Source organism: Myripristis murdjan, chromosome 1 (assembly GCF_902150065.1).
Source record: "Myripristis murdjan chromosome 1, fMyrMur1.1, whole genome shotgun sequence".
In the NCBI taxonomy this organism is placed as follows: domain Eukaryota; kingdom Metazoa; phylum Chordata; class Actinopteri; order Holocentriformes; family Holocentridae; genus Myripristis; species Myripristis murdjan.
In genome coordinates this window covers 2,073,048-2,100,098 of record NC_043980.1, presented here as the reverse complement: position 1 = coordinate 2,100,098, position 27,051 = coordinate 2,073,048, and the positions used below count along the sequence as shown (strand labels likewise).

General features: G+C 45.3%; 2 protein-coding genes across 3 annotated transcripts in view; one reads left to right on the top strand and one right to left on the bottom strand.

Moving 5' to 3' along the window:
* Window positions 1–659: 659 nt before the first annotated feature.
* On the top strand, window positions 660–10,294 carry LOC115358689 (creatine kinase M-type). Its single transcript, XM_030050702.1, has 9 exons — window positions 660–693; window positions 1,945–1,991; window positions 3,406–3,604; window positions 4,002–4,159; window positions 4,843–4,975; window positions 7,942–8,095; window positions 8,300–8,423; window positions 8,572–8,761; window positions 10,134–10,294. Exons 1-9 carry the CDS (start codon window positions 678–680, stop codon window positions 10,292–10,294), a joined length of 1,182 nt encoding a protein of 393 aa, XP_029906562.1. The 5' UTR covers window positions 660–677.
* Window positions 10,295–13,367: 3,073 nt separating this feature from the next.
* mark1 (MAP/microtubule affinity-regulating kinase 1) overlaps window positions 13,368–27,051 on the bottom strand; it is a 35,505-nt gene continuing 21,821 nt past the window's right edge. For both annotated transcript variants that reach the window (XM_030048568.1, XM_030048642.1), the window contains exons 5-18: window positions 26,645–26,710; window positions 26,213–26,283; window positions 24,069–24,125; window positions 23,300–23,434; window positions 22,870–22,971; window positions 22,359–22,478; window positions 20,106–20,205; window positions 19,516–19,628; window positions 19,281–19,434; window positions 19,010–19,155; window positions 18,624–18,706; window positions 18,335–18,484; window positions 17,389–17,658; window positions 13,368–16,536 (exon numbers count right to left, since the gene is read on the bottom strand). In XM_030048568.1, the coding sequence (XP_029904428.1) occupies window positions 16,194–16,536; window positions 17,389–17,658; window positions 18,335–18,484; window positions 18,624–18,706; window positions 19,010–19,155; window positions 19,281–19,434; window positions 19,516–19,628; window positions 20,106–20,205; window positions 22,359–22,478; window positions 22,870–22,971; window positions 23,300–23,434; window positions 24,069–24,125; window positions 26,213–26,283; window positions 26,645–26,710 (1,910 nt within the window). In that variant the 3' untranslated portion in view covers window positions 13,368–16,193. The remainder of the gene's footprint in view (window positions 16,537–17,388; window positions 17,659–18,334; window positions 18,485–18,623; window positions 18,707–19,009; window positions 19,156–19,280; window positions 19,435–19,515; window positions 19,629–20,105; window positions 20,206–22,358; window positions 22,479–22,869; window positions 22,972–23,299; window positions 23,435–24,068; window positions 24,126–26,212; window positions 26,284–26,644; window positions 26,711–27,051) is intronic.

Here is a 27,051-nt window from a genome sequence, read left to right as displayed (position 1 = left end):
GTCCAGATATAAGAAACACACGTAGTATACAGACAAACAAATAAAAATGAACATAAATGATTACAGCGAAGTAACGTCCACAGGTGCTTCCAGGAGGTTTAAAATTAATTTAAAAAATAAATTGCCTTAGATAAATTCCTTCGTGAATTAAAAAAAAGAGAGAACTTCAGAGAGAACTGAGTGTGCCTGTCGTTCATTCTGCCAAACGCTCGACGACTTTAACACTCAATAAACTCAATAGACACCTTCTTTTTTTTTCCACAATAAAAGCCCAGTCTTCTGCAGTCAGATACCAGCAGAGGAACAGTACTTCTACTTCTACTGCAGTCACATACCAGCAGAGGAACAGTACTTCTACTTCTACTGCACTACAGTATTCTACAGTACTTTGAAGATGCACAACATCCTTAGTTTGATTCTAGCTGCTCTTTTCTACCAGCTGGTTTCCAAAAGCAATGAACTATTTTCAAGTCTGTGTCACCGCTCAAACACACACACACACACACACACACACACTCACACACACTCACACAGCAGTGGTGCTAATTTGCATGGAGTTATAAAAAGGCTGACATTGTTTGTGGTGTAACTGGAGCCCGGCTCTCGCCTCTCGCCTCTCGCTTCTATTCTTAGTTCCTTTGTTGAGCTGCAGCTTCAGTCGGACGTTCTGCTGCAACATGTGGAAGATCAAACGTGAGTGTCTCTCCATTTTCTCCTTCAGTCACACACACACACACACACACACACACCCCTAAACCACTGCGACTAACAGCCGGCGAGTGTGTGTGTCCGCCCTGCTCACCATCACCATCATCATCACCATCATCACCTAACACCAACCCTGAACTGGTTTGACACCTGAAAATGAGTCTTAACTGCACCCTGAAAAAAACAAAACAAAAAAAAACAACAACACTTACAGGGTTTTGTGCATGGATTAAGAAAGTTTGAATTAAACTAATAATAAAAAAAAAACACATAAAAGTGCCATTTATTTCTTGGTTTTACCTTAATTTAATATATTTTATTATATTATTCCTAAACTATTTCTGAAATGTCACTGGAAATATATTATTCCTCAATAATAATAATAATTATTATTATTATAATTATAATAATATGGGATATCAAAAGAGCCTTGATTGGTCCTAAATTAAAACAATGGCTGAGATTTTCCTGAGGTGTTCCTTCGTTTTGTCGTCTCTGGGCTTCAGTTCAAACCGAGGGCCTCAGCTTGTGTTCAGGTGAGACTGCCGAGGTCTGGATATTCATTACGTAACGACATTTTGACTTGGATTCAAACCAGCTCATGTGGACGAGGTGTCCAGTTACACTCCAGTTAATCACATCGCTAATATCTACAGTTAAAATATGACTAGTTGTGATTCCTCTTTGTCCTGTCCAGTTCAGGTTTGGGCTCGTCAGAATACAGCTGTGGCTAACCTGAACTGGAAATCGTTATAATTATTATGATTCATAATTTAAGATCTCGATTATAAAAATTATAGATGGCTTGAAATGAACCTAGATTGGCGACATCTCAAACTGGAGATGTCTAACTCTTATTTAACCTCATCAAAACTTAATTACCAACATCCTGAATTACAGTTTTGACTAAAATAAACAACCATGACTATATTCTACAGTAACTGGAGACGGTTTGTTCTGTGGACTCTGATCAGATCCAGTGGAAATGACCAGATGAGTCAAATCTGTAACTGTGGTTTGACTGATCACGATGACACTGAAGATATCCTGAATTATCACATCTGACTGGTCCCACTGTAAATCTCTGCAGCCATGTTGCCTGTAGACAGACAGACAGTCAGACAGACAGGCAGGCAGACAGACAGCGGGTCCTATGTATAGACTTCTGGACATAGGACCCGTTTCTGAAGCTGCTATTTCATCCATGGGATTTTAAAACATGTTGTTTCCTTTCAGCCCCGGTCGAGTTCGCCAAGGAGACGAGGTACAGGCCCATTCTGGAGGTAATGCCAATGATCCGGTGTGATCCGGTGTGATCCGGTGTGATCCAGCATGAGTGCATAATGTTTTACAGGGGAGCTATCGCAGGCTGAAGCTATGTGGCCTCGCCGTGACCTTCCCCTCTCTCTCCGCTGAGATCAGACTGAGGTCCATGGAGCTCCTGCAGGAACCAGGAGGGTCGACATGTGGACCCAAATGACCCAAAACACATGGAACAGCATGAGACACGATTTATCAGGGTGTGGGGTCAAAGATGAGAACCGCCTTTCTCAGATGGTTCTCAGAGGAACGCTGGTTCTAAAACGTTAAGTTCCTGTTAGCACCTTTATTTTTCTGTGTGTACTCTCAGATCAGGTGCTTATTCCATGTTTCTGTCAGTTTCAAGATTCAAGATTCAAGATTCAAGATTCAATAGATTTATTGCCATGTCAACAAGTTGATAGGAATTTGTCCTGGTAGACTCTCTGACATAAATATCATAAACAAGGACAGAACAGCAGCACATCATGTACAAAAAGACGAGCAAAAACACAAACAGACAGTAAACAATAACCAATACCCAGCGGCATTGAAAGTGCATGCAGTTTTGTTAAAGTGCTACTTACAGTGTAACCTGTATATACATAACCATTAAAGTCAGTGCAGGTTCAGCTGTCTAATAGCCAGAGGGTATGTGCTATCTCTGAAGCGGGATGTTGAGCTCTTAATGTTTCTGTATCTCCTGCCTGATGGGAGGAGATTGAAGAGGTGGTGTGCTGGGTGAGAGTGGGCAGCTAGGATTTTTTCAGCCTTCCTGATTATTATTAGTTTGGGTCTGAATCGGGTCAGAAACCGTTTTAACTGTTCCTGTTAATCAGTGTGCCGTGTCGCCGTCGACGTGAAGTTTAATTACGGCGCCGCATGAAAACCAAAACCCCACTTGAGGCCTGTGGGAGTCGCTCTCCTCCAACCATTCTCCCTTCTTTTTTCTTTTTTTTTTTTTTTTTTTAAATCCAAGACGTGCGTTTCAAATCCACATGATCCTCTGTGTAACTCAGAGCTGCTGCTTTCACTTCGACAGAGCCAGGATAACGACTCCCATAGACTTCAAGTCTTTATGCTATGCTAACAGGAAATGCTACTCATAGGAAGTGAACCACTGGAGGTACAGAGGTGGAAATGGTGTCCAACATCTGCTCTCAGTCTGGGGGAATCGGGAAAAGGGGATTTTGCCTAAAATGTTGGTGTGTTCCTTGAAGCTGCCGTGTGCCTGCAGTGGCGTGTGTGTCTACGATTTCTGACCCCTTACCTAAAGGATCCTTCTTTAAATCATACCTGGGGAATTTTGGACGGTGTACCTTTGAAAAAAAAAATCACAGTATGACTCTAAACAACATCTCTTCCTGCTTCCTGTATGACATCATCCTGTGTGCTCAGAGTTTGGTTCCCCCGGACCCCATGTCCCAGTTCCACCTGAGGAGAGGTTCCCCTGAGGAGGAGTTCCCCGACCTGGCCAGGAACGCCACGTGGATGGGGCGGATCCTCACGCCGGCCATGTACCGCCGGCAGTTCAACCGCTGCACCGACAGCGGCGTCATCTTCGATGATGTCATTCGCGTGGGCCTCGAGGAACCAGGTGATGTCACAGTGATGTAAGCAGGGAGACGGAGGACGAGGTGTGCAGGCAGTGTGTTTTATCCAGAGGTCCCAAACTTTTACATTTAGGACCCACATGTCTCGAGAACCCACCAAATATTTTCTGTGATGATATAAAGTTAAGGACTTGAGCTTTCAGTGCACTTATGTCATCGTTTGGGTGAATTCTGTTTGCTCAATATTTGGTTGTAAAACATTCTTGGACTGAACATGAGCAAATTAATGTCATTATTTTTGAACATTACATGTCACAGTGAAGCCGTCCACCAAACATCAAGTTGCTGCAATTGCTCCAATGTGATTAGTGCTCAGTATTGTTTCTGATAACTGAAACCATGCATGTCTATGTGTGTGTGTGTGTGTGTGTGTGTGTGCAGGTGACGTGTCCGGTCCTGTGTCGGTCGGGTGTTTGGCGGGCGACGCTCAGTCCTACATCCTGTTCTGTGATTTCTTTGACCGGGTGATCGAGGCGTACCACGGCCACAAGATCAGCAGCCAGACGCCAGAGAGCGACTTCAACTACGACAACCTGAAGGTGTGTCGGCGTCACCAGGTGGCGCTGCGCGGCTGGAGGCCCGGGGGAGGTCCTGCTCCAAAACCAGGCGTCAGCAGCCCTGACTCGCTCTGAGCCTCAAACTGCATTCTCCCACCAGCTACCTCACCAAGAGTTATTCTGAATGTCTGTTAGTAAATTAACTGTCCATGCGACTCATAAACTAATCAAGGCAAGAGTTAGCTAGCTAGCTGAGCAGCCTCCTTGTACGGCGCCCCCCTGGGGTCAGCTGAGGAAAAACCAATGTGTAAATCTCTATTTTCGGTATAGAAATCTGTGCACACAATTTATAAATGATGCTCTCAGATTATTAATCCATGCCCTCGAATTACAAATCCATGCTCTTAGATTTGTAAACCGTGCCCTCAGATTACAGTCCCTGCTCTCTGGAGAAAAACGTTGTTTGAGCTCATGGATTGCAGATGCAAGAGCGCCGTTTATAAATCTGGGGCCATGGATTTGTAATTCAAGAGCACGGATTATACATTAAACATATGGGTGTAGTTCTTTTTTCTCAGCTGACCACTGGGGGGCGCCATACCTGTGTTGTTTCTTACAGCCAAGCTCCGCCTCCAGGAAATCTGACTGATCTGAATGATGACAACAGATTCAGACCTCTGCTACTGTGTGTGTGTGTGTGTGTGTGTGTGTGTGTGTGTGTGCAGGGAGGTGATGACCTGGACCGGTCATACGCTGTGAGCTGTGAGGTGAGCGTTGTTCGAGGCATTGAGGACTTCAGCTTCCCAACGCACTGCAGCAGAGGAGAGCGCAGACAGCTCCTCACGCTGGCCAGGACAGGTACTGCAGCTTCGGCTCGGTGTGATGACGGTACCGAGCGGAGCCACGAGCTCCAAACCCAACACTCCTCAGCCCCGGCATCATATCTTTAAGAATCCTGCAACATTTTGGCAGTTCAAGCCGTCTACTTCCATCCAGCCTGCATCCGCCTGCAGGCTCAAAGAGGAGCCCTGTAATCTGCCAGGCCCATGGCATGCTGGAAAGAATAGCAGCACCGTCAGGTCCCTGATCCTAGTACCCAAAAAATCTAAAAAAACATACTGATACACAGGCATATATAGAAATTGACTGAAAGGCACAAAGACTACAACAAAGCATATGAATACATACCCCGAACCCTCTGGAATGCTAAGGTGATGTGGTGTTGATGTGGTGTTGATATGTTGATGTTTTGATGTGGTGTTGATGTGTTGATGTGGTGTTGATGTGGTGTTGATGTGGTGTTGATGAGGTGTTGATGTGGTGTTGATGCGGTATTGATGTGGTGTTGATGTGGTGTTGATGAGGTGTTGATGTGGTGTTGATGCGGTATTGATGTGGTGTTGATGTGGTGTTGATGTGGTGTTGATGCGGTGTTGATGCGGTGTTGATGTGGTGTTGATGCGGTGTTGATGAGGTGTTGATGTGGTGTTGATGCGGTGTGATGTGGTGTTGATGTGGTGTTGATGTGGTGTTGATGTGGTGTTGATGCGGTGTTGATGTGGTGTTGATGAGGTGTTGATGTGGTGTTGATGTGATGTTGATGTGGTGTTGATGTGGTGTGATGTGGTGTTGATGTGGTGTTGATGTGGTGTTGATGCGGTGTGATGTGATGTTGATGTGGTGTTGATGTGGTGTGATGTGGTGTTGATGCGGTGTTGATGCGGTGTTGATGTGGTGTTGATGTGGTGTTGATGTGTTGTTATGTGGTGTTGATGCGGTGTTGATGTGGTGTTGATGTGTTGATGTGGTGTTCATGTGTTGTTATGTGGTGTTGATGTGTTGTTATGTGGTGTTGATGTGTTGATGTGGTGTTGATGTGTTGATGTGGTGTTGATGTGTTGTTATGTGGTGTTGATGTGTTGATGTGGTGTTGATGTGGTGTGATGTGGTGTTGATGTGGTGTTGATGTGTTGTTATGTGTTATTATGTGGTGTTGATGTGGTGTTGATGTGTTGATGTGGTGTTGATGTGCTGTTATGTGGTGTTGATGTGTTGATGTGGTGTTGATGTGGTGTGATGTGGTGTTGATGTGGTGTTGATGTGTTGTTATGTGTTATTATGTGGTGTTGATGTGGTGTTGATGTGGTGTTGATGTGTTGATGTGGTGTTGATGTGTTGATGTGGTGTTGATGTGGTGTTGATGTGTTGTTATGTGGTGTTGATGTGTTGATGTGGTGTTGATGTGTTGTTGATGTGGTGTTGATGTGGTGTTGATGTGTTGTTATGTGTTGATGTGGTGTTGATGTGGTGTGATGTGGTGTTGATGTGGTGTTGATGTGGTGTGATGTGGTGTTGATGTGTTGATGTGGTGTTGATGTGGTGTTGATGTGTTGTTGATGTGGTGTTGATGTGTTGTTGATGTGGTGTTGATGTGGTGTTGATGTGTTGTTATGTGGTGTTGATGTGTTGATGTGGTGTTGATGTATTGTTATGTGGTGTTGATGTGTTGATGTGGTGTTGTGGTGTGATGTGGTGTTGATGTGGTGTTGATGTGGTGTTGATGTGGTGTTGATATGGTGTTGATGTGTTGTTGATGCGGTGTTGATGTGGTGTTGATGTGTTGATGTGGTGTTGATGTGGTGTTGATGTGTTGATGTGGTGTTTATGTGTTGTTATGTGGTGTTGATGTGGTGTTGATGTGTTATTGATGTGTTGTTATGTGGTGTTGATGTGGTGTTGATGTGTTGATGTGGTGTGATGTGTTGTTATGTGGTGTTATGTGGTGTTGATGTGGTGTTGATGAGGTGTTATGTGTTGTTATGTGGTGTTGATGTGGTGTTGATGTGGTGTGATGTGGTGTTGATGTGGTGTTGATGCGGTGTTGATGCGGTGTTGATGCGGTGTTGATGTGTTGTTATGTGGTGTTGATGTGGTGTTGATGCGGTGTTGATGCGGTGTTGATGCGGTGTTGATGCGGTGTTGATGTGTTGTTATGTGGTGTTGATGCGGTGTTGATGCGGTGTTGATGCGGTGTTGATGTGTTGTTATGTGGTGTTGATGTGGTGTTGATGTGGTGTGATGCGGTGTTGATGTGGTGTTGATGTGGTGTTGATGCGGTGTTGATGTGTTGTTATGTGGTGTTGATGTGGTGTTGATGTGGTGTGATGCGGTGTTGATGTGGTGTTGATGTGGTGTTGATGCGGTGTTGATGCAGTGTTGATGCAGTGTTGATGCGGTGTTGATGTGTTGTTATGTGGTGTTGATGTGGTGTTGATGTGGTGTGATGCGGTGTTGATGTGGTGTTGATGTGGTGTTGATGCGGTGTTGATGCGGTGTTGATGTGGTGTTGATGCGGTGTTGATGTGTTGTTATGTGGTGTTGATGCGGTGTTGATGCGGTGTTGATGTGTTGTTATGTGGTGTTGATGCGGTGTTGATGCGGTGTTGATGTGTTGTTATGTGGTGTTGATGTGGTGTTGATGTGGTGTGATGCGGTGTTGATGTGGTGTTGATGCGGTGTTGATGCGGTGTTGGTGCGGAGTTGATGCAGTGTTGATGCAGTGTTGATGCGGTGTTGATGCGGTGTTGATGTGTTGTTATGTGGTGTTGATGCGGTGTTGATGCGGTGTTGATGTGGTGTTGATGTGTTGTTATGTGGTGTTGATGTGGTGTTGATGCGGTGTTGATGTGGTGTTGATGCGGTGTTCATGTGGTGTTGATGAGGTGTTCATGTGTTGATGCGGTGTGGTCGGTGTGTTGATGTGGTCGTGAGGTTGGTGCTGCAGTTGTGTTACAGACTGACGTGGTTCTCCTGCTGCTCCTCAGCTCTGCAGCAGCTGCAGGAGGAGCTGCCGGGCCGCCTCCTGCCGGTGGAGGAGCTGACCCTGGACCAGCAGAGGGAGCTGATGCTGACACCTCCTTCCTGCGTCCAGCTCCGGACGGGCGTGGCCCGGGACTGGCCGGATGCCAGGGCCGTCTGGTGAGTCTGTCTGACTGGTGCCGTTGATTCCCATGTGGCCACTGAGCGCAGAAGCTTTTTACAAATGCTGTTACGCTTTATTGTATACAAATAAAACATTTACTACCTCTTGACAGTGGAGTTAATGGATCAGCGATCAATATTCTCTCCAAATGTGAGATTCCTGTGTCAGCAGTGTAATTTCCCATGATGCCTTGCTTGCAGGGTCAGTACAGACGGCAGCCTGGTGGTCTTGGTGAACCTGGAGGATCACCTGAAGCTGGTGTCCACACAAGACGACGCCAACATCGCCAAGGCTTTTCAGTCCGTCTGCGTCAACCTGCTGAAGGTCAGTGAGCGGCCGGAAATAGTTCCCCCCTTCTTTAAATGTTCCCGTTAACTTTCCGTCTGTGAGTGTCCCTCCACGTGAAGGAGGTCCTCCACCACGAGGAGTTCCGGCGCTCCTGAGATGAGACTCGGTGTTTATCTGTCTCCAGCTGGAGGCGCTGTACAAGAAGCTCAGACACCCGTTCATCTGGAAGCAGCAGTTGGGATGGGTGGCGAGCTCGCCGGCTGCCGTTGGGACGGGGCTGAAGACCAGCGTCCTCCTCAGACTGCAGCACCTTCCCCAACACCGCCGGCTGCAGGACGTCCTGAAGAGGCTGCGGATCCGCATGGACAAGACAGGTAACCAGGAAACACACTCACTCTTATTCATCTACTTTTAGTAGATGAATAAGAGTACTACACTTTTTAGTAGTACAGTTGTCCCTCGCTATAACGCGGTTCACCTTTTGCGGCCTCGCAGTTTCGCGGATTTTTTGTAATGCAATTTTGCATGTCTTTTTTTTTTTTTTTTTTTTTTTTTACTGGACTTATTTTTCTACGAAGGTTTGAACTTTGAGAGTTTAAACAAGAGAGAAAAGTGAGAAAATGTTAATGCCTGTCTGAGAAAAGTGTATAAAGTGTGTAGTGAGGGGTTTTACAGCCTTAAAACATCTAGAATAATTGTAAAAAATAAAGCTGACTACTTCGCAGATTCCGTCTATTGCGGGTTATTTTTAGAATGTAACTCCCGCGATAAACGAGGGACCACTGTATTGTTTATTTCATGAGATTTGATCTCTTTTTTAGTGCTAAGTGTCTTTAAGTACTTAGAAAAGCTCTATACAAGTAAAATGTATTTTTATTATTATGCATTAAAATGTATTATATTCCCAAATTCCCCTTGGTGATAAAGTATTTCTGATTCTGATTATTCACGGTGCTGATTTCTCAGCACCGTGAGTTTCTGTAAATTCTGCATTACAGAAGAAATGCAGCTGTCTGAGCCTGACAGGCTGTTGTAGCGGCTTGTTCATAATATCCAAATTACTAATGATTTGTTTATCAAAAATCTGGTATCTAAATATCTTAGGAAATCACCAGCTGTTCTCGCTACATTACTGACATTAAGGTATTGGTCAAAAATACTGTGATATTTGATTTTGTCCACATCGGCCAGCCCTTGTAATTCTGAATGCCACTTTACTTTTCAAATTGGAACTGGAAACTGGAAAATTGAACTTTGAATGATAGTTGTCCCCCAAACAGTGTTATTTTCTGTAATAGATCCCCCAGGTTTGACCCGTCAGCTGCTTCCTGTTTGCTTCACCGGGACTGTTGTTCTCCAAAATGAATGAAGTGGATCCGGACCATCAAACAGCACAATTTTGAGCTGAATTTTATTTTGAAACAACACATTTTTGTTTGGGATTCATTATCAGCTGCTCTTTTACGGCCCTCTTGCTCGCTAACTGGTGGAACTACTTTGTTTGTATATCCCTACGCAGCGGCGTCACCTGCCAGGTGTGTTAGAACAAACATGTGGCGCTGTAGGAGCTGTTGGCGTAGTGATACAGAGACAAAATAGGTTCCTTAGAATAAACAGGCGAAATATATTTGACATGGTGGAAGATTCAGCCTGTGAGGGGTTTGATTTGTTTCTACGGCCGGGATCAAACCTGTGACCTTCAGACCCGACACAGCGAGGTGTTCACACAGGCCTTTTACTTCCCAGAATCCCCGGCGCTGTACTGCGTGAGCAACGCGGCGACCTTCGGCCCCAGCGAGGTGGCGCTGACCCAGCTGGTGGTGGACGGCGTCAAACTGCTCATCGCCATGGAGAAGAGGCTGGAGTGTGACGGCGGCATCGACGACCTCGTCCCCACGCAGAAGTAGATCTGGCTGCTGATTGGCCGGGAGCAGGAGGAGGGACGGCTGGACTAACCAATCAGCTGACAGCGCTGGTGCCAAAGTGACTGTCTGACATGTTAAAAGTGTGTGTTGGCTGTTCATCACTAAAACACATTTGAACCATTTCAGCTGTGTGTGATCCATCACAGGGAAACGAAAATAAAATATTCAACTTTTCATTAAAAATGTTTTTGTTGTCCTTCTCCTCAAACTAACCCAGTTTTTAAAAAAAAAAAAAAAAATCCAAGATGAGCGTTTCAGATCCACATGATCCTCTGTGTAACCTCAGACAGCCTCAGAGCTGCAATGCGGTTTATTTTTTCACTTTGACAGAGCCAGGCTAACAACTCCCATAGACTTCAAGTCTTTACGCTAAGCTAACAGGAAATGCTACCCATAAGAACTGACAGGGATGCTGCCAGGAATTTTGGGCCCCATGAAAAAAAAAAAAATATTTATTTACTCGATGATGGTTTAATAATTTTATATTCGTTTTTACCTATTTTTTTGGGGGCCCCTGTCAGTCAAGGGCCCTTGGAATTGTCCTAACTTTTCCCCCAAATACGGCGCCCCTGGGAACTGAGTCCCTGGACGTCCAGAGGTGGAAATGGTGTCCAACATCTGGTCTCAGTCTGGGGAGGTTGGGAAAAAGGACTCACCTGGTAGAGCGCGTAACACCTGTTCAGTCCTGATCGCAGCATCCTGGGTTTGAATCCGACCTCAGGCCCTCTGCTGCAGCTCCTCCTCTCTCTCTCTCTCTCTCTCTCTCTCTCTCTCTCTCTCTCTCTCTCTCTCTCTCTCTCTCTGTCACTGTCACTATCAAATGCCAACAAAATAATGTCTGAATGTTGAGTAACGGTGGTCTGGATCGTGGATCACACAGGAACTGAGCCGAGGAACAAAAGAGGAACGACACGAGGAAGAGTCCTTTCAAGTCAGGTTTAATGTTGTGCACCAGTGAGAGGTGTAGATGACGCTTCAAGCTTTCCTCACATTCATGAAGGACCGGGGTTCGGGTTAGGGTTCGGGTTAGGGTTGGGGTTAGGGTTGGGGTGTTTACATGTTAACAGCATTTACACTGTGTTCAAGCCTTTAACTTCCCTGCTGTTGAACGCTGAGGCTGCACACACCTTCCCTGCAGGGACACGGAGCAAATTAAACCAAACAAAGGTATGCTGTTGGCCATCATCATCATCATCATCATCATCATCATCATCATCATCATCATCATCATCATTCAGACCCATCAAGTTTCACCAGGATGAACAACAAAAAAGCTTCTACAGTTAGCTAGCAAACTAAAAAATTATAACAAGGCACAAACTGACAAAGAAAAAAAAATAGGGCAAGTATAAATGTGATGGCAGACCCTGACAGATTGGGCTTATTTGTTTGTTTTGCCAAAAGATATAAATGTAGGGGATCTAGCAAACTAACATTTTTCAGTTTTTTTGAGTTGAACCGGACATGTTCGTCCCTTTAAGCGTCCTCTGGAAACGCTGACGCTGTTGCAGCTGCAGTGTGTTTTCTAAAAGCCGTGCTGTCAAACTGATGAGGGTGTTTCTCAGTTTGCTTGTGTTTTGTCTGTTCTCGTGTGTTTTCTGAAGTTTAGTCCAAACACGAGTGGACAGCTGTCAGTCCATCCACACACACCTGGCATGAACCTGCGTCTCACCTGTGTTCGATCTCACTTCCCTGACAGAGTGAATTGAAATTCTTTGCTTGTCCTTCCGCGCAAAAAATAAAAATAAAATGGCACTGAACAGGCAGCAGGTGCTTAGCTAAAGGAGACGTCCTCGCTCACCGCAGCCTCGTCTTAATGAGCTGTCAATCACTGGAGACGCATTTCACACCTGTTCCACCTCCACCCCGTCACCTTCAGCTCAGATTACTGAATTATTCCAGCGGCTCTGAGAGGGTCGGGCTCTCCGCTCAGGTCTTTAAATCAGCCTGTAATATTCCTGTGGTAGCTCTGTCATCTCCGGTTCGACAGAATGTGTTTAATCTGCCAGTGAACAAAGTTTAAACAAGGTGACTGACTCCAAATTTTAAATGAAAGAAAAAAAAAAACACCTGCATGTTGTCAATTCATATTTTAGATACCGTTGAAATTTCTTGCATCATGTTTTTAGGGTCCGTCCTGGGTCACATGACTGTTTACACCTCTGATGTGATGTCACAAGAGCCCCAGACCTCCTAATGAGTCCTGTTCACACCTGAGCTGAGAGCTGCCAGCTGGTGTTCAGGTTTCTCAGGACGGAGGTGAAGACCAGGTGGGACCAGGACCCAAGTCTCAGCTCTGACTTGGTGTAACAGCCGCTGCTGACAAGCCGACACTGGAAACTCTGGGCAGAAAAACAAACCAGAGGTGACGTCTGAGAGTCTGGCGTCTGATGCAGAGACGAGCAGAGAAACATTTCTCTGTTGTCTTACATGAAATGCGACGATGCGAGATTATCCCGACGCCAAAGCAAACACAGCTCCATCTGAGAGGAGGAAACGGCATCAGCGGTGAGGGGAATAAACCAGGACTGTGTTATTGCAAAAGTGAAGCATATCTGGAGCGTTCTCCTGTAACAGAGAACCACTGCACAAGAAGAACCGTACCGCTATTAGTGGTTCTGCTGACGTCCTCGCATTACGATCGATAATTACAGGGGACGGGACGCCAAAAATAAAACCCTATCAAGAGCTAAAATCAAACAAAGACGCTGCTCAGGAGCACAGAGCGGCACGTCCAGCAGGCAGGAAGAGGTGGAATTAAAAAACAAAAAGCAAAACTAAAGAGAACAGCTGATAGGAAACCCCAGCAAACTGACAGCCTCAAAGGAACTTCAGCATCAATTCACTGCAAAAACTCAAAATCTTACCAAGAATATCTGTTTTATTTCTAGTCAAAATATCTCATTACACTTAAAATAAGACATGATCACCTCAGAAATAACTTGTTTTTGGACATTTTTCACTTGTTTCAAGTGAATTTTCAGTTATCTTGAAACAAGTGAAAATTGTCTAAAAACAAGTTATTTCTGAGTTGATCATGTCTTATTTTAAGTGTAATGAGATATTTTGACTAGAAATAAGACAAATATTCTCGGTAAGATTTTGAGTTTTTGCAGTGTTCAGTTTTGTGGGCCTCATTTTTGACATTTTCAAGTTCAGTGGTTTCCTTTCCAAAATAAATCTGTCGACCAATCGCCGACACGCTGTGGTTCCAAAAACAAACAAACAAAAACAACAACAGTCAAGCCAACATGTGAACCACAGCAAGACACCTCCAGCGACATGGTTTTACACAATTCCAGCTTTAAATTTCTGCCCTCAGAAAAGGAAAAGAGGCAATCTGTGGGGACGGTGTCAGTGTCCTTCCTGCAGGATCCTGCGACAGAAACTGAGTGAATCGACACGTCACTTTGAGCAAGGCAGCCGCTCGACACGCTCAACAGCTGTCCCGACACAACATGCAAAGAGTCGGGGTCACGGGTACGACGGCGTGTTAGGGCCGGGCGGGGCGGGTGGTTTTCAGAGATAAAAAAAACAAACTCACAAGATTAAAAATCTTCTGAGATCAAAGTTGTAGATTTGTGAGAAAAAACTCAGATATTCTCTGGGATTAAAGTCGCAAATTTATGAGACAAAAAACTCCAGATGCTGAGGAGAAGATTGTGATTCTGGGCTCAAACCAGCAGGATTTCCTTCTGACTGGATCCCACAGGAGAACAACTAGTTTCACTATTTGGTTTTCTTGTAAATGTGCGACTTTATAATCTCCAAATTTTCGAGTTTTTTTCCTCATAATTTTGCAAGTTTTGCTCGTAAATTTACCACTTCAATCCCAGAAATTCAGAGTTTTTTCCTCAGAATATTTGTTTTGCCTCGTTCGACGACCACAGCAGCAGATCTAAACCACAAACACACACCTGACACCTTCAGGAGGGAAAACTGAAGATGAAATGTGATTTAACTCACGTTTACAGTTTTTATGTAACTTATTATAGCATAGCCTCATTATTTTAAGAATTATGCAGATTTTTTTTGTTGTTGTTGTAAATCTCACGTACCCCCTGCAGAACTCCAACGTACCCCCATTTGAGAACCACTGGCCTAAAGATTTTCCATTTCTTGCATAACTGCCACCACATGCACTGAATTTATCAGGAACGTTAGCTAGCTAGCTTACTGGTTAGTAAACTTCTAGCTATAAGTGATGTCCCTTTGGATTCCTAAGACCCAGATCCAAAAGCTAATTTTTCGGAGTGAGAAAACATAAAATAAAATAAAAAAAACGTCTGTATGGAGTATAAAGCCGACTACTCAGAGTTTGTTGAGTTTTGAAAACAGACAGCAAGTCAATAAAGTCCATGTGATGTTGTGTCAAGAGGAATCTGTCAAAGTGCCGAGCGGAGAAGTTTTACCGCGTTCGGACCAAACACCAGGCCGGTTTTTACTGCGACGCGATTCCATACGAGAATCACACGAACACACAGAACTGACGTTATCTGCGTGTTTGAGTGAGTTGAGTTTTGCTCAAATAAAAGCCGACGGATCGAATGGAAACCAGCGCGATGTGCTGCTCGCTGCTCAGAGGAACATCTGCAACCACGGAACTGACTTTTAATGGCAGTCATCCTCCTTTTGTCAGAGGAGGATTAAAGGGATAGTTTACCTATTTTGAAAAACGTGACATTATTTCACCTCCACCCCTCAGCTGTCATGTCGCACAGCAAAGCCTTAATCCACTCAAATGTCTAACTAAACAAAGTTTGAGTTTGATGAATGCTCTGTGGTAGAATTTGGTCCAAAATGGGTTTCAAAATGGGTGAACTTGTGCGTTAGGCCTTTAGAAATGATTCCAGTTTGTATGCAACAAGCCAAAGCCTGTACCAGCAGCAGGGTGAATTATCTTTCTGATGATTAAGAAACATTTTCATTTTCTGTCCTCTTGAATCTGTAGGGAAAAAAAAAACTCTTTTCTCTGCCCTTTGATCCCAGAAACACCCAACCTGCTGCTCCTCTGTTGAACCTGCAGTGAATGAGAGCGAAGGCGTTACCAACCGACTGTGTGAGCTTCAGTTTCACCTGAAAGGCTGACGGCATTGGCTACTGCATTGGAAAAAAAAAACAAAAACAAAAAACTAATCGTCATGAAAAGTAAAAACTAAGGGTTTCATACTCTTGTGATAATAAAAAAGTAAAAATAAAAAAAAAAACCCAAACAATGCAACTTCAGCAGAGCAAACAACCAAAATTTGTGGACAATCAGGATGCAAATGAGACAGACTTTCTGTATACAAACCAAAACTATACAAAACCTGCACACATCCAGTGGACAGGCTCTATTAACAATTCAGCTCAGCAAAAAAAGCATTCTGTTCTCCCAAATGTACACGAGGAAAAATGAAGTTCTGCGGTCTCTCTTTAATCAAAGCTCATAATATTATTGCAATGATGGAGATTCTCCGGTCATGTCTGCATCGGCCACTGGGGGCAGAATGGGCGTGGCTGTGGGAGGTCAAAGGTCACAGGCATAGCGTTTCCTCAGGGATAGAGCTGTCGAGTCAGCAGTGAGACTCCAAACGCTGCAAAAAAAACAAAAAAAAACACGACTGCCGCTGTCGCCGCCGCTCGCCTCTGACTTCAGTCCACAACCTGCGGGCTGTTTTGGTTTTACTGGAATACATTTAGTGCCACGTTCAGTTGGAGTGGTGTTGCATTGGGTTTGTTTTCATGGAGTCATACAGCAGTTAGCCTCGGGTGGCGCTGAACACACTGAAGACAACGGCCGGCGCTTGTCGGGGCATCGAGGAACAACGGATCCGTTTCCTTCGCCGAGTGTTTTCAACGCTCAGCGTTAACTCTCGTGACTGAGGCGTTCCCGTCGCGTTCACAGCTTGAGCTCGTCGGCCACTTTGGAAGCGATGTTCTTGAAGGCGATGGACGTGCCGGAGATCCTCTTGAACCGCACGCCGTTGAGCGAGAGGCGGGGCAGCTTGCACACCTCCATCTCCCACTGGACCAGGGTGTCCTGCCGGGCGTCGCCGTGCACGCAGAAGAGCAGGAAGCGCTCGCGCTGCTCGTAGTCGCAGTTGTTGGCGTCCAGAACCCTCCGGATCTCCTTCATCATGTCTCCCGGCTCCATGGACGAGGTGGTCTTCATGCTCCAGGTGAAGCGCAGCGAGCGAGGCTTTCCGTCCCGCGCCTCCTCCTTGGGCTCCCCGGACCCGCTCCTGCAGGAACCAGATCAAACACAAGAACAACGTCAACAGAACGAAGAAACCAGAGATGAAATCAACATGGACTTGTCCATGTGTGAAGATCTAAAAGCGCATTCATGTTCAACATTAAATCCAATGACAGCTTTTCAGCAGACATTCGATTTGGGATTGTGATCCTCATTTAACCTTAGGGCTGACCGATATGAGATACAAGTCTGATCCTGTTAGAACGTGGAACCCTGAATCTCTGAACATCTTCACTGTTAAGAACCCGGTCGGGTCAGAGAGCCTCAGGATGTCTGATGTCTGCTGCTGATTCATAAAGTTTCTCAACAGCTCGTCCTACAGTCTTTGAACAGATTTCCATGTGGTGAAGCAATTTAGATTTTAACGTAGCGATCAAACTCTTGTACCATGTGGCCGAACACTGCAGATCACAGAAGTAAAAAATAAGAGAAGAATTTGTTTTTTAGCACCAAAGCGGAAACATAAACAGCTTAGAGGAACTGGAACACAAGTAGAAAAGTATTGCGAGGTAACTCAAAAGTTATCTCGACAGAACGCCAAATATATTGTGAAAGGCTGCAAAATATTGAATGCAACAGTTATTGCGAAGTAATGTGACCCTTCAGGCGCTCCGTACCCAAAGTCCTGAGACGACGGAGAAAATGAATTCTTTGGTCTTTTTGCAGACAAATTGGATTTGGTGTTTCTGGGATAACAGGTGATAAATCGTTACACCCACAGCATTTATATGAAAACACCTGCGTGATGTTTTCACTATGAAACACGAGGAGAATTGTTTTGGTGGAACGACAAACTGTGAGAGCTAACACCGTGGGTTTGATTCCCGGCGTCACTGACCTGCGTACAAACTTGGAGGTGATCTTGCCGATGAGCGAGGTGGAGGTGCCGCGGCGGGGCGTGGCCAGCGACGCCGTGGTGTGCTGTGATAGGCTGGGCGAGGCCGGCGGGCCGTTGTAGGTGGCGGAGCGGCGGTCTCGGATCTGCCCGCCGTGGAAGGTGGAGCGGCTGGAGGAGCCGCGGGGGAAGCGGGTCCGGTCCGGCGTGGCGCTACTGCTGCTGCTGCTGACGCTGACGGCTGACGGGGAGGCAGAGGGGGGGTGGGGGGCGCTGGGGGGAGGAGGGAACTGGTTTTTAACTGGTTTAGTTGGTGTAAAGCAGGTTGTTAGCCCAGCTGTAGCCACAGGCCTCAGGCGTGACGCTGACTACAAACCTTTTGTCCAAATCTGGAATTCTGGATTCAACATATTTCCTCTGAGGGGAAAATACATCATTTTAATAATTAGAAATATAGTTTTCCTGTATTTTTCTCATTTTAATATATTTTTATTTTCACTTATTTATCTTCTCTCAGATGTTCTTGTATTTATTATCATTATTATTTTTTTTAAACAACTGTTAATTCAAAACAGTTTGTGTTGGTGTTGCTGATACTGTGACTTCTGGAACTGCAATTTTTAAATTTACTGCAAGTGAATATTGGGCCTAAATATCACTTATTGGTGTCCTGGATTACTAATCTCAGCCCTGATGTATCAGTGTTGGTCAGTCCCTGTTTCATACCAACCAAACACTGACTGACACCTTCATCCAGAGCAGGAAGTGGTGAGAAACACCCTCTAAGCTGCTTAGTGCAGCACAGCAACCACATGTTAACACCCAAGCAACCCACTCACAGGTGCTCAGTGCACCTTAGCAACCACCTGTTAAAACCCAAACAAGTACTTAGCAACACCCTAACAACACCTGGACGACACACAGGCCTCCAGAGTTTAACAACGCTGACCTCTGGTACTCTGCGTTGTCGTCGATCGGCGGCAGCGGCGACTTCATCGGATGTCCCGACGCTGACATGGACTTAACGTGACGAGGACGTGCGGAGGAGACGGTTGCCCCTGGCGACGGGGAGGATGCTCCCGCCGATACCTCAGTTAGACTGGGAGAGAGAGACAGAGAGGGAGAGTCAGGAGAAAAGTCTGAACATGCACACCTGATGTTTCAGAACCAGCAGAACCAGCAGAACCAGCGGTGAGATGTTATTGGTGGATATTGTTCATTCCCAGCATTCCTCTCACCTGCTGTCCTTCCCGTTGGGAATGGCTGAGTAGCGCTCAGCACTCGTCCGCTCACACACATACGTGTTCCTCCGAGTCATGTTCTGAAACACACACACACACACACACACACACACCATTCCACATGTCAGCTTCTTACTTACTTACTTACTGCAACCACATTTAACGCAGTTCAGATCAGACCTGGATCTGGTTTAACCCGGTTCAGACTGCAACAGGATCTGGTTTAATCCAGTTCAGACTGCACCAGGATCTGGTTTAATCCGGTTCAGACTGCACCAGGATCTGGTTTAACCTGGTTCAGACTGCACCTGGATCTGGTTTAACCCGGTTCAGACTGCATCAGGATCTGGTTTAATCTGGTTCAGACGAGGTTGACCTCTCACCCCTGAGGCTGTTGCTGACTTCCTGCGGTCCTGGGTCCCCATGGGTGAGGCCGGCAAGTCGCCCAGCTCCTCCTTCCTGTCGCCCTCCACGCTGTTGGCATGGTAACGCTTGGTGTAGGACACCGCCGGGGGGATGGAGGGCGCCACTGAGACACAGAGAGGCAGAACAGACGGGGACAGACTTTGAGACGAACCTGTGAACCAAGTGAAGGAGCAGAAACCGTCTCAGAGCTCAACTCGCCGCCCCGAAGCCGATTGGACAGAAACTCACCGTGGTCGCTGAAACGCCGCTGCTTCTGAGTGGCCGAGGCGCTGCGTGTGACCTTGGGGTGGGCGGGGGATTGGCTGGAGCTGTTGTTGAGGTCGCTGCTGGGTCGCGACCTTTGAACCAGATTACTACTGGACAAAGACTCACTGCCTTCAAACTAGTGGAGGGAGATGCAAAGGATTATGGGTAGAAGACAATGGGAGGGTGTGTGAGTCAGAGTGTGTGTGTGTGTGTGTACCTCGGCAGGTTTCCTCCCCAGCAGCAGGTACGTTGCCGTCACCTCGTTGTACTTCTGACCCTCCAGCGCGTCGCTCACTTCCTCCTCGGAGAAGCCCATCGTCACCATCAGCTCTGATTGGTCAACAAACACATTCAATGGTCAGTTTATAAATTAATTATCAATTTATTTCTCATCTCTAGCTGATGAACCTCTTTTAATGGAGAAAAAAGTGATACTAGTTAAAAAATGTATACTTTTGTGTGATAATTACAAAATCTCTGCGTAGCATTTTCACTCTACGAAGGAGTACAAGTCCGTTTTTTGGTCCGTTTGATGTTTTAGTGCGTGAGACATTGCTGCTTGAAGCTTGGGTTTTTTTTGGGCCTGTTGGTGGCGCTGTGGTGAGCTAAGCAGGTTTATATTCAAAAAGTCAAAATCCATCAAATCCCCCAAAGTTTCATCCAGAACAAGCAGCGGAGACTCAGAGATCAAAACTCAGTCCCAGCCTGAGCCGCGACAGGACAATCGATTAAACAAAAATACAGTCACATGGCAGAGTTTGTGTGTGTGTGTGTGTGTGTGTGTGTGTGTGTGTGTGTGTGTCTGACCGATGCGCTTGCTGTCCTTGAAGTCCGGCTCTGGCTCAGAGTAGGGTTTCAGGTCTTGGTCCTCGTAGCCGACGTTCATCCAGCGATCCTTCATGATTTGCTGACGGACAGAAGAACAGCCGCATCACTGACATGCAGAGACATTAATCAAAGTGGAAAGGTGCATTTCCTGAGGAGGACATGGGGGACTGCTGTACAACAAACAAACAAACAAACAAACAAACAAACAAATGTGTCGGAGCTTGTCACAGAACGAAACTCTCAACAACTCCGCGATACAGGACGGGACTCAACGAGGACACGATGAAGAACCTGCACCTAAAAATGGGGCAGGGGTTAGTTCTGTGGTTTTGGACGGGATTCGACAGCGACCAGAAGGAAACACTTTGCCGCCCGGCTCCCGTGTCAGTCTGCAAACACAACAAACAGACGACAAGCTCACATTTGGGTCACAGGTGGATGCCGTGTGCAAGAAGGCACATCAGAGACTCTTATTGTTTTGCAAGCTCAATAATTTCAGCGTTGACCCTAACCCTCACGAGAATGTTTTATTCTTGTTTTATAGAATCTGTACAGACTTTTTCTTTTTTGTGCTGGTTTGGGCTCCTAAGTCAGGAGAACAAAAATCGCCTCCAGGGGATAGTTAAGATGGACAACCCTGGACAACCTGGAGGACGTATTAAAAACCAGGATCCTAAAGAAAGCTGGCTCTGTCCTGGCTGACCAGAGTCACCCCCCTTCATGGCCGCTTCATGTTATGATATGATCTGTGGTGCCACAAGCAAGAACTAACAGACGCAGTAACTCCTTCCTCTCGGTGGCCGTTGGGCTCCTGAATAAGGCTGGGAGATTTATTTATTCATTGTATTTATTTATTAAATTGTTGTGTACTTTTTTTTATCATGTCCTGAAATTGTTTTGAAATTGTTTTTTGTTGTTGTCGTTGTGGTTCTCTTGACTGCTGACTGCAAAACTATTTGCCCCATTGGGGATAATAAAGACTACCTTGAAGCTTGAACCTTGAAACCTCCTCTGGCTCTTACAGAGGATCCAGGAGAGGCAGGACGGGAGGAGACAGGAGCTACAAGGCAAGAGCAAACCTCCGCTCTGTTCAGTGCCACCTCCACAAACAGGGAGAAAACAGAAAGTGACCTTCATCTGGTTTTAGTTCACAGAATTTTCAAAAAGTGGCCATGACTTGGAGTTATTTTTCATCAAATTTACAGAAAACGTGAAATGATCCATATCGTGACAGTGCTACCATCATGCCGTTTGAAACCTGAGTGCAACGTGGACGCCTGTCAAGTGCCGGTGTTAATCCATGACTGGTAGGGTATCCAAGGCGGTTACTAGGGTGTTTATAGGTGGTTGCTATTATGTGCTAAGGAGTTGCTAGGGTGTATCCAAGTGGTTGTGAGGGTGTGGCTAAGCTCTTGCTAGGGCTGTAATAGGTGGTTGCTGAGGTGCACTAAATAGTTGCGAGTTAGTTGCTAGGTGGTTATAGGTGGTTGCTATTGTGTACTCAGAGGTTGCTAGCTGGTTTCAAGGCTGTTTCCAACTGGTTGTTAGGGTGATGCTAAGTGCTTCTTAGGGTTTTAATAGGTGGTTGCCAAGGTGTACTAAATAGCAGTGAGTTGGTTACTAGGGTGTTTATAGGTGGTTGCTACTGTATACTAGGCAGTTACTAGGGTGTCTCCATATGGTTGTTAGGGTGTTGCTAAGTGCTTCTTAGGGTCCTAATAGGCAGTTGCCAAGGTGCACTAAGAAGCTACTAGTTGGTCGCTAGGGTGTTACTAGGTGGTTGCTAAGATATAGCTAGGGTTGATTCTAGGTGGTTTCAAGTTGGTTGCTATAGTGTTATGAGGTGTTTGTGATGCTGTTAGGAGTATGCTAAAGTGTTGCTTGGTGTTTGTTGCTAGGGGTTTGCTCTAGTATTAATAGGTGTTTGCTAGTTGTTTGTTTGCAGGGGGTTGCTATAGGGTTGTTAGGTGTTAATTGGCATTAATAATGTTAACATCACTAACATTACTTACATTAGCAACACTAATAACATGAACATCATCAATAATATTCGAGAGCTAAGAACTAAATTTGTGCAGCTATAAAACATTAATTACATCAGAAATATAACTAACAGAACAATTGTTACTAATATGATCATGACCTCTAATAGGAAAGTTAATAGCCTTAGTATAAATTTTGTTAACAGCTGTAACATTAACGTTAGCATTAGCATTAGCATACTGTGTTTACCTGCAGGCTGCCTCTCTTGCCTGGGTTCAGCACCAGCAGCTTCTTCAGCAGGTTCTCACAGTCTGTCGACATGTAGAAGGGAATCCTGTACTTTCCTCTGAGCACACGCTCCCTGAGCTCCTGCACACACACACACACACACACACACACACACACACACACACACAGTTCATTTTGATGACTGAAACTGATGAAAAATATTTGCCGTTCACACTTTTTCCAGGACAAAAACAAGACTAAACCAAAATGAACCTTTGTTGACAAAAACTGTGATGAAATATCAGGACTTTTACATCAGCAAATCAAAATGAGATGAATTTAAAAAGAGAAAATATGAGAAATGATTCAGCAAATGATTCATCAGCTAAAACCTTTGTAGCTTTTCTTGACTAAAATGAGACTGAATCTAACAAAATCCAAATGTGAGTAAAATGCATTTTAATCAAAAGAATAAGACTAAAACCAAGACTGTCAAAATGAACACTGCACACACACACACACACACACACACCTTGAGGTTCTGTCCGTCGAAGGGCAGCGAGCCGCTCACCAGCGTGTAGAGGATCACTCCCAGACTCCAGACGTCGACCTCTGGCCCGTCGTACTTCTTCCCCTGCAGAGTCGCAGCACCACAGCTTTATTTTTATTTTTATTGATGGTTTGTGTTTCTGAATTAACCGGACCGAGGTTATTATCGCCAACGGCAACTAACAAAGTAACAAAAACCAGGTGTGTAAAAACATTTTCATTAACTGACATGAAAATAAAAACGAGGCTTTACAAAAAAAATGAACTAACTGAAAGAAACTAAAATGACAGAGAAAATGTCTTTAGTTTTCGTCTTAATCAGTTTATTTAAAGTATGCGCTTTTGGGTAGATATGAAATTAATCTTCCAGTTTTTTTCGCAGTGGCTGTTTTATGTCAGCAGGAGAAATTTACCTGGAAGAGCTCAGGAGCGGCGTAGGGAGGAGAGCCGCAGAACGTGTCCAGCTTGCTGCCCACCGTGAACTCATTACTGAAGCCAAAGTCTGCGATCTTTATGTTCATATCAGCGTCCAGCAGCAGGTTCTCCGCCTGAGAGAGAGACAGGAGGACAGACAGGAGGAGGACAGGAGGAGGACAGGAGGAGGACAGACAGGTCAGTGTCTCACATCCTGAAGCAGACACTGCTGGTCGTCCCGCTGGACTTGTCCTGAGACCTGGTGCAGTAAAACGGCTCCAGGCCAGCAGGGGGCGCACCTGTCCGCTCTGTCACCCTGTCAGCTGTACCTCCGGGGGCCAGCGGGGGCCAGCAGGGGGCAGCAGGGGGCTCAGGAGCTCTGAGGCTCCAGGTCTGTTTTCCTCTTTCAACAAAAACGTCCTGAAACCCAAAACTACGTCATGTGACCTCTGGACCAATCACAGACAGGGGGGAGGAGCCAGAACCAGAGCAGACAAAGGGAGGGTTAATTCCCTCTTTGCCCCTGAAAGACCTGCTGCCACATTAATGAGCTCTTCTTCTGTGGTTGACGAGCTGCTGCTGGAGCTCCACAGCAGCAGAAGAAGAAGTTTTTTCATCACAGAGGGAAATAATAAAAAAAAAAATCTAATCGAGCATCAATTTGAGATAAATAAAAAAAACTCAAAGCAGGAAGTGAGTGTGTGTTAGCTGAGTGTGTGTGTGTGTGTGTGTGTGTGTGTGTGTGTGTGTGTGTGTGTGCGCGTGCACCTTGAGGTCTCTGTGCACGATCCTCTTCTGGTGGCAGTACTCCACCGCCGACACGATCTGACACAACACAGGGAGAGGAAGCTAAACATGAAGCTCTCCTGCTCTGGAATAATCAGTTCACCAATAAATAAACAACAAACAAACAAACAAATATTTACATTTTGTACATTAAGATGCAGTTTACACAGGAGAAGAGAAAACAACAGAAGCAGAGGAGCCTCAGAGATTCCTCCACAGCACAGAAACAGCACTCAGTTAAAACAGCAGACCTCATTTAAAATCATTTCATTTCATAGTGTGTGTGTGTGTGTGTGTGTGTGTGTGTGTGTGTGTGTGTGTGTGTGTGGTCTGAGCTCACCGCACTTCATTTAATTCAGTGGTGAGCTGAGCTGCTGTATGAAGCTGCAGGCTGTGATGACGTGTGCACAGCAGCGCCCCCCACTGGCGACATCACAGCCCGACTCCCATTTACTGCACTGTCAGCGCTCTGTGTGTGTGTGTGTGTGTGTGTGTGTGTGTGTGTGTGTGTTAGTCAGGGGGGAGTCATAAATAATGTCCCTCTCAGATTTTCTCTGCAGTTCAAACCTGAACAGCTCAACCAAACGATCTCAGCTGATTTATCAGTTTGTCGATTGATGGAAAATTGATCGTATTGATAATGGATGGATGGTTTAGACGTTTCATGTTACCACAGAGGCATAATACATTAAAAAAACATCTGCACTGTTTCTCTGAATCAATGCGATAAACTCCTTAGGATGCTGACATAATTATCTCATTAATTCAGAAAAACGAGGCAGGTTGATTTTTTCCTGACGGGACTTGAACGCGCTGCCTGTTCCTGTGGAGCCCCACATCAAACATCACTCACTGTTTTGGTGCTGAAAATTAAACTGTTTCGATTTTACCCCTGAACACAGACAAATACAATGGATGGTGATTAGTATTGCAAAATTCCTGGAATTTTCAAAGTCAGAAAATTTCCATGGGAATTTTCGGAAATTAACGGGAATTAACGGGAATTAACGGGAATACACAGGAATTTTGGGGGAATTTATATTCACTGCATTCACCCGGTCATATAGATATATACATAATAAACATTTTGGTTTGTTATAAGCTGATATGCATGCAAACATGTTACAGTATAATGAATTTCCAGGGAATTTTCAGGAATTTTCCCTAGCTGAGTCAAACTGTCATAACCGGTGTGCGAAATAACGGGGAGCAAAGGAGCAAAGGAGAGCACAGCTCCCCCTGGTGGTGAAATGAGCTCCCCTGGCTGGAAACATTGTGAAATTTTGGGGGAGCGGTGCCTGCTCGGTGCCGGCCAGCACCGCGCGGTGTGCGTGGCCACCCACGTGGCTATTGATGTTGACAATCATTTTATTGATTATTGTTTATTTTTGCCCCATTCACCTTAAGTTAACAACAACAAATATGAAAATTTCCAAAATTCCCAAGCTTAAATTTCCATGGAAACTTTTTAAAAACCTCATTCAAATTGATGACAAGAAAAAACACGAAAATTCCCCAAATTCCCGAGCCGAATTTTCCCGGGAATTTTTGGAAAATTGGAAAAAAAAGGTGACAGCAAAAATCTTCTGAAAATTTCCAATATTCCAGAGTTTCCGGGAAATTTACTGGAAACTGTCCACCCCTTTGCAACACTAATGGTGATATTAAAACATAAAGTTCAACTAGTCATTCATACATTTTTGTTTTGTGTCATAAGGATTTTTCTAGTGAATTATAATGAGATGAGCTGCTGTTTTTAGTTAGAAACAGAGACGTCAGCTTCAGACTGTTTTCCTTTTATCAAATTAATACTGAGATTTTTTTTAATGCTGGTCAGACGGAGGAGGACGTCACTCTGGGCTCTGCTCATCAGACTTCGCCTTTATTATTTTCACACTTTATCCACTAAACGACTCAACGGAACTGTGGAAAAAATGAATCATTAAGGACATTTATAACATTAATAATTAATAATCGTCTGCAGCTCCATCACAGCCACTCTGCGTCTTTATCGGCTGAGCTCGCTGACTCAGCAGCAGACGGAGGAGGACATTTCTGCTGAGTCATGCTTCTGTTGATGATGGTGTGTGTGTGTGTGTGTGTGTGTGTGTGTGTGTGTGTCCAACCTGGCGGAACTTGGCTCTCGCCTCCTTCTCCTTCATGCGTCCGTGAGCGACCAGGTAGTCGAACACCTCACCTGCACGCAGACACACAGGTGCTTCAGGTCATTATTAAACATGACATCATCACACAACGGCTGCTCTGATTGGCTCCCAGTTTGAAACAAAAAACGGCTCCTCTGGTTTGTTTTTCAGTTGCTGCTTTAAGCCACAGCGCATGTTAAACACACACACACACACACACACACACACACACACACACTCTTCAGGTAAATGAGATAAAACACACACCACTGTATCACGCAGCCACTTAAGGGACTATTTTCTCTTGTTTCGTTGGAGCGTTTCCGTTATTCTACTTCCTGTTTGGAGCCTCCTGCTGTCAGAGGTCAGAGCCTGCAGACACAATGCATGATGGGTAGGAGAGGCCGGTCTTACCTCCGCTGGCGTACTCCATCACCAGGTAGAGCGTCTTCTCCGTCTCAATCACCTCAAACAGCTTCACTGCAACACAACAGCAACACCACTACTGCAGTACTACTGACACACACCAAGTACCACTGCAGTACTACTGACACACACCGAGTACCACTGCAGTACTACTGACACACACGCTGAGTACTACTGCAGTACTACTGACACACTCCGATTACTACTGGAGTACTACTGACACAAACCGAGTACTACTGCAGTACTACTGACAAACACCAAGTACTATTGCAGTACTACTGACACACACCGAGTGCTACTGCAGTACTACTGACACACTCCAAGTACTACTGGAGTACTACTGACACAAACCGAGTACTACTGCAATACTACTGACACACACCGAGTACTACTAA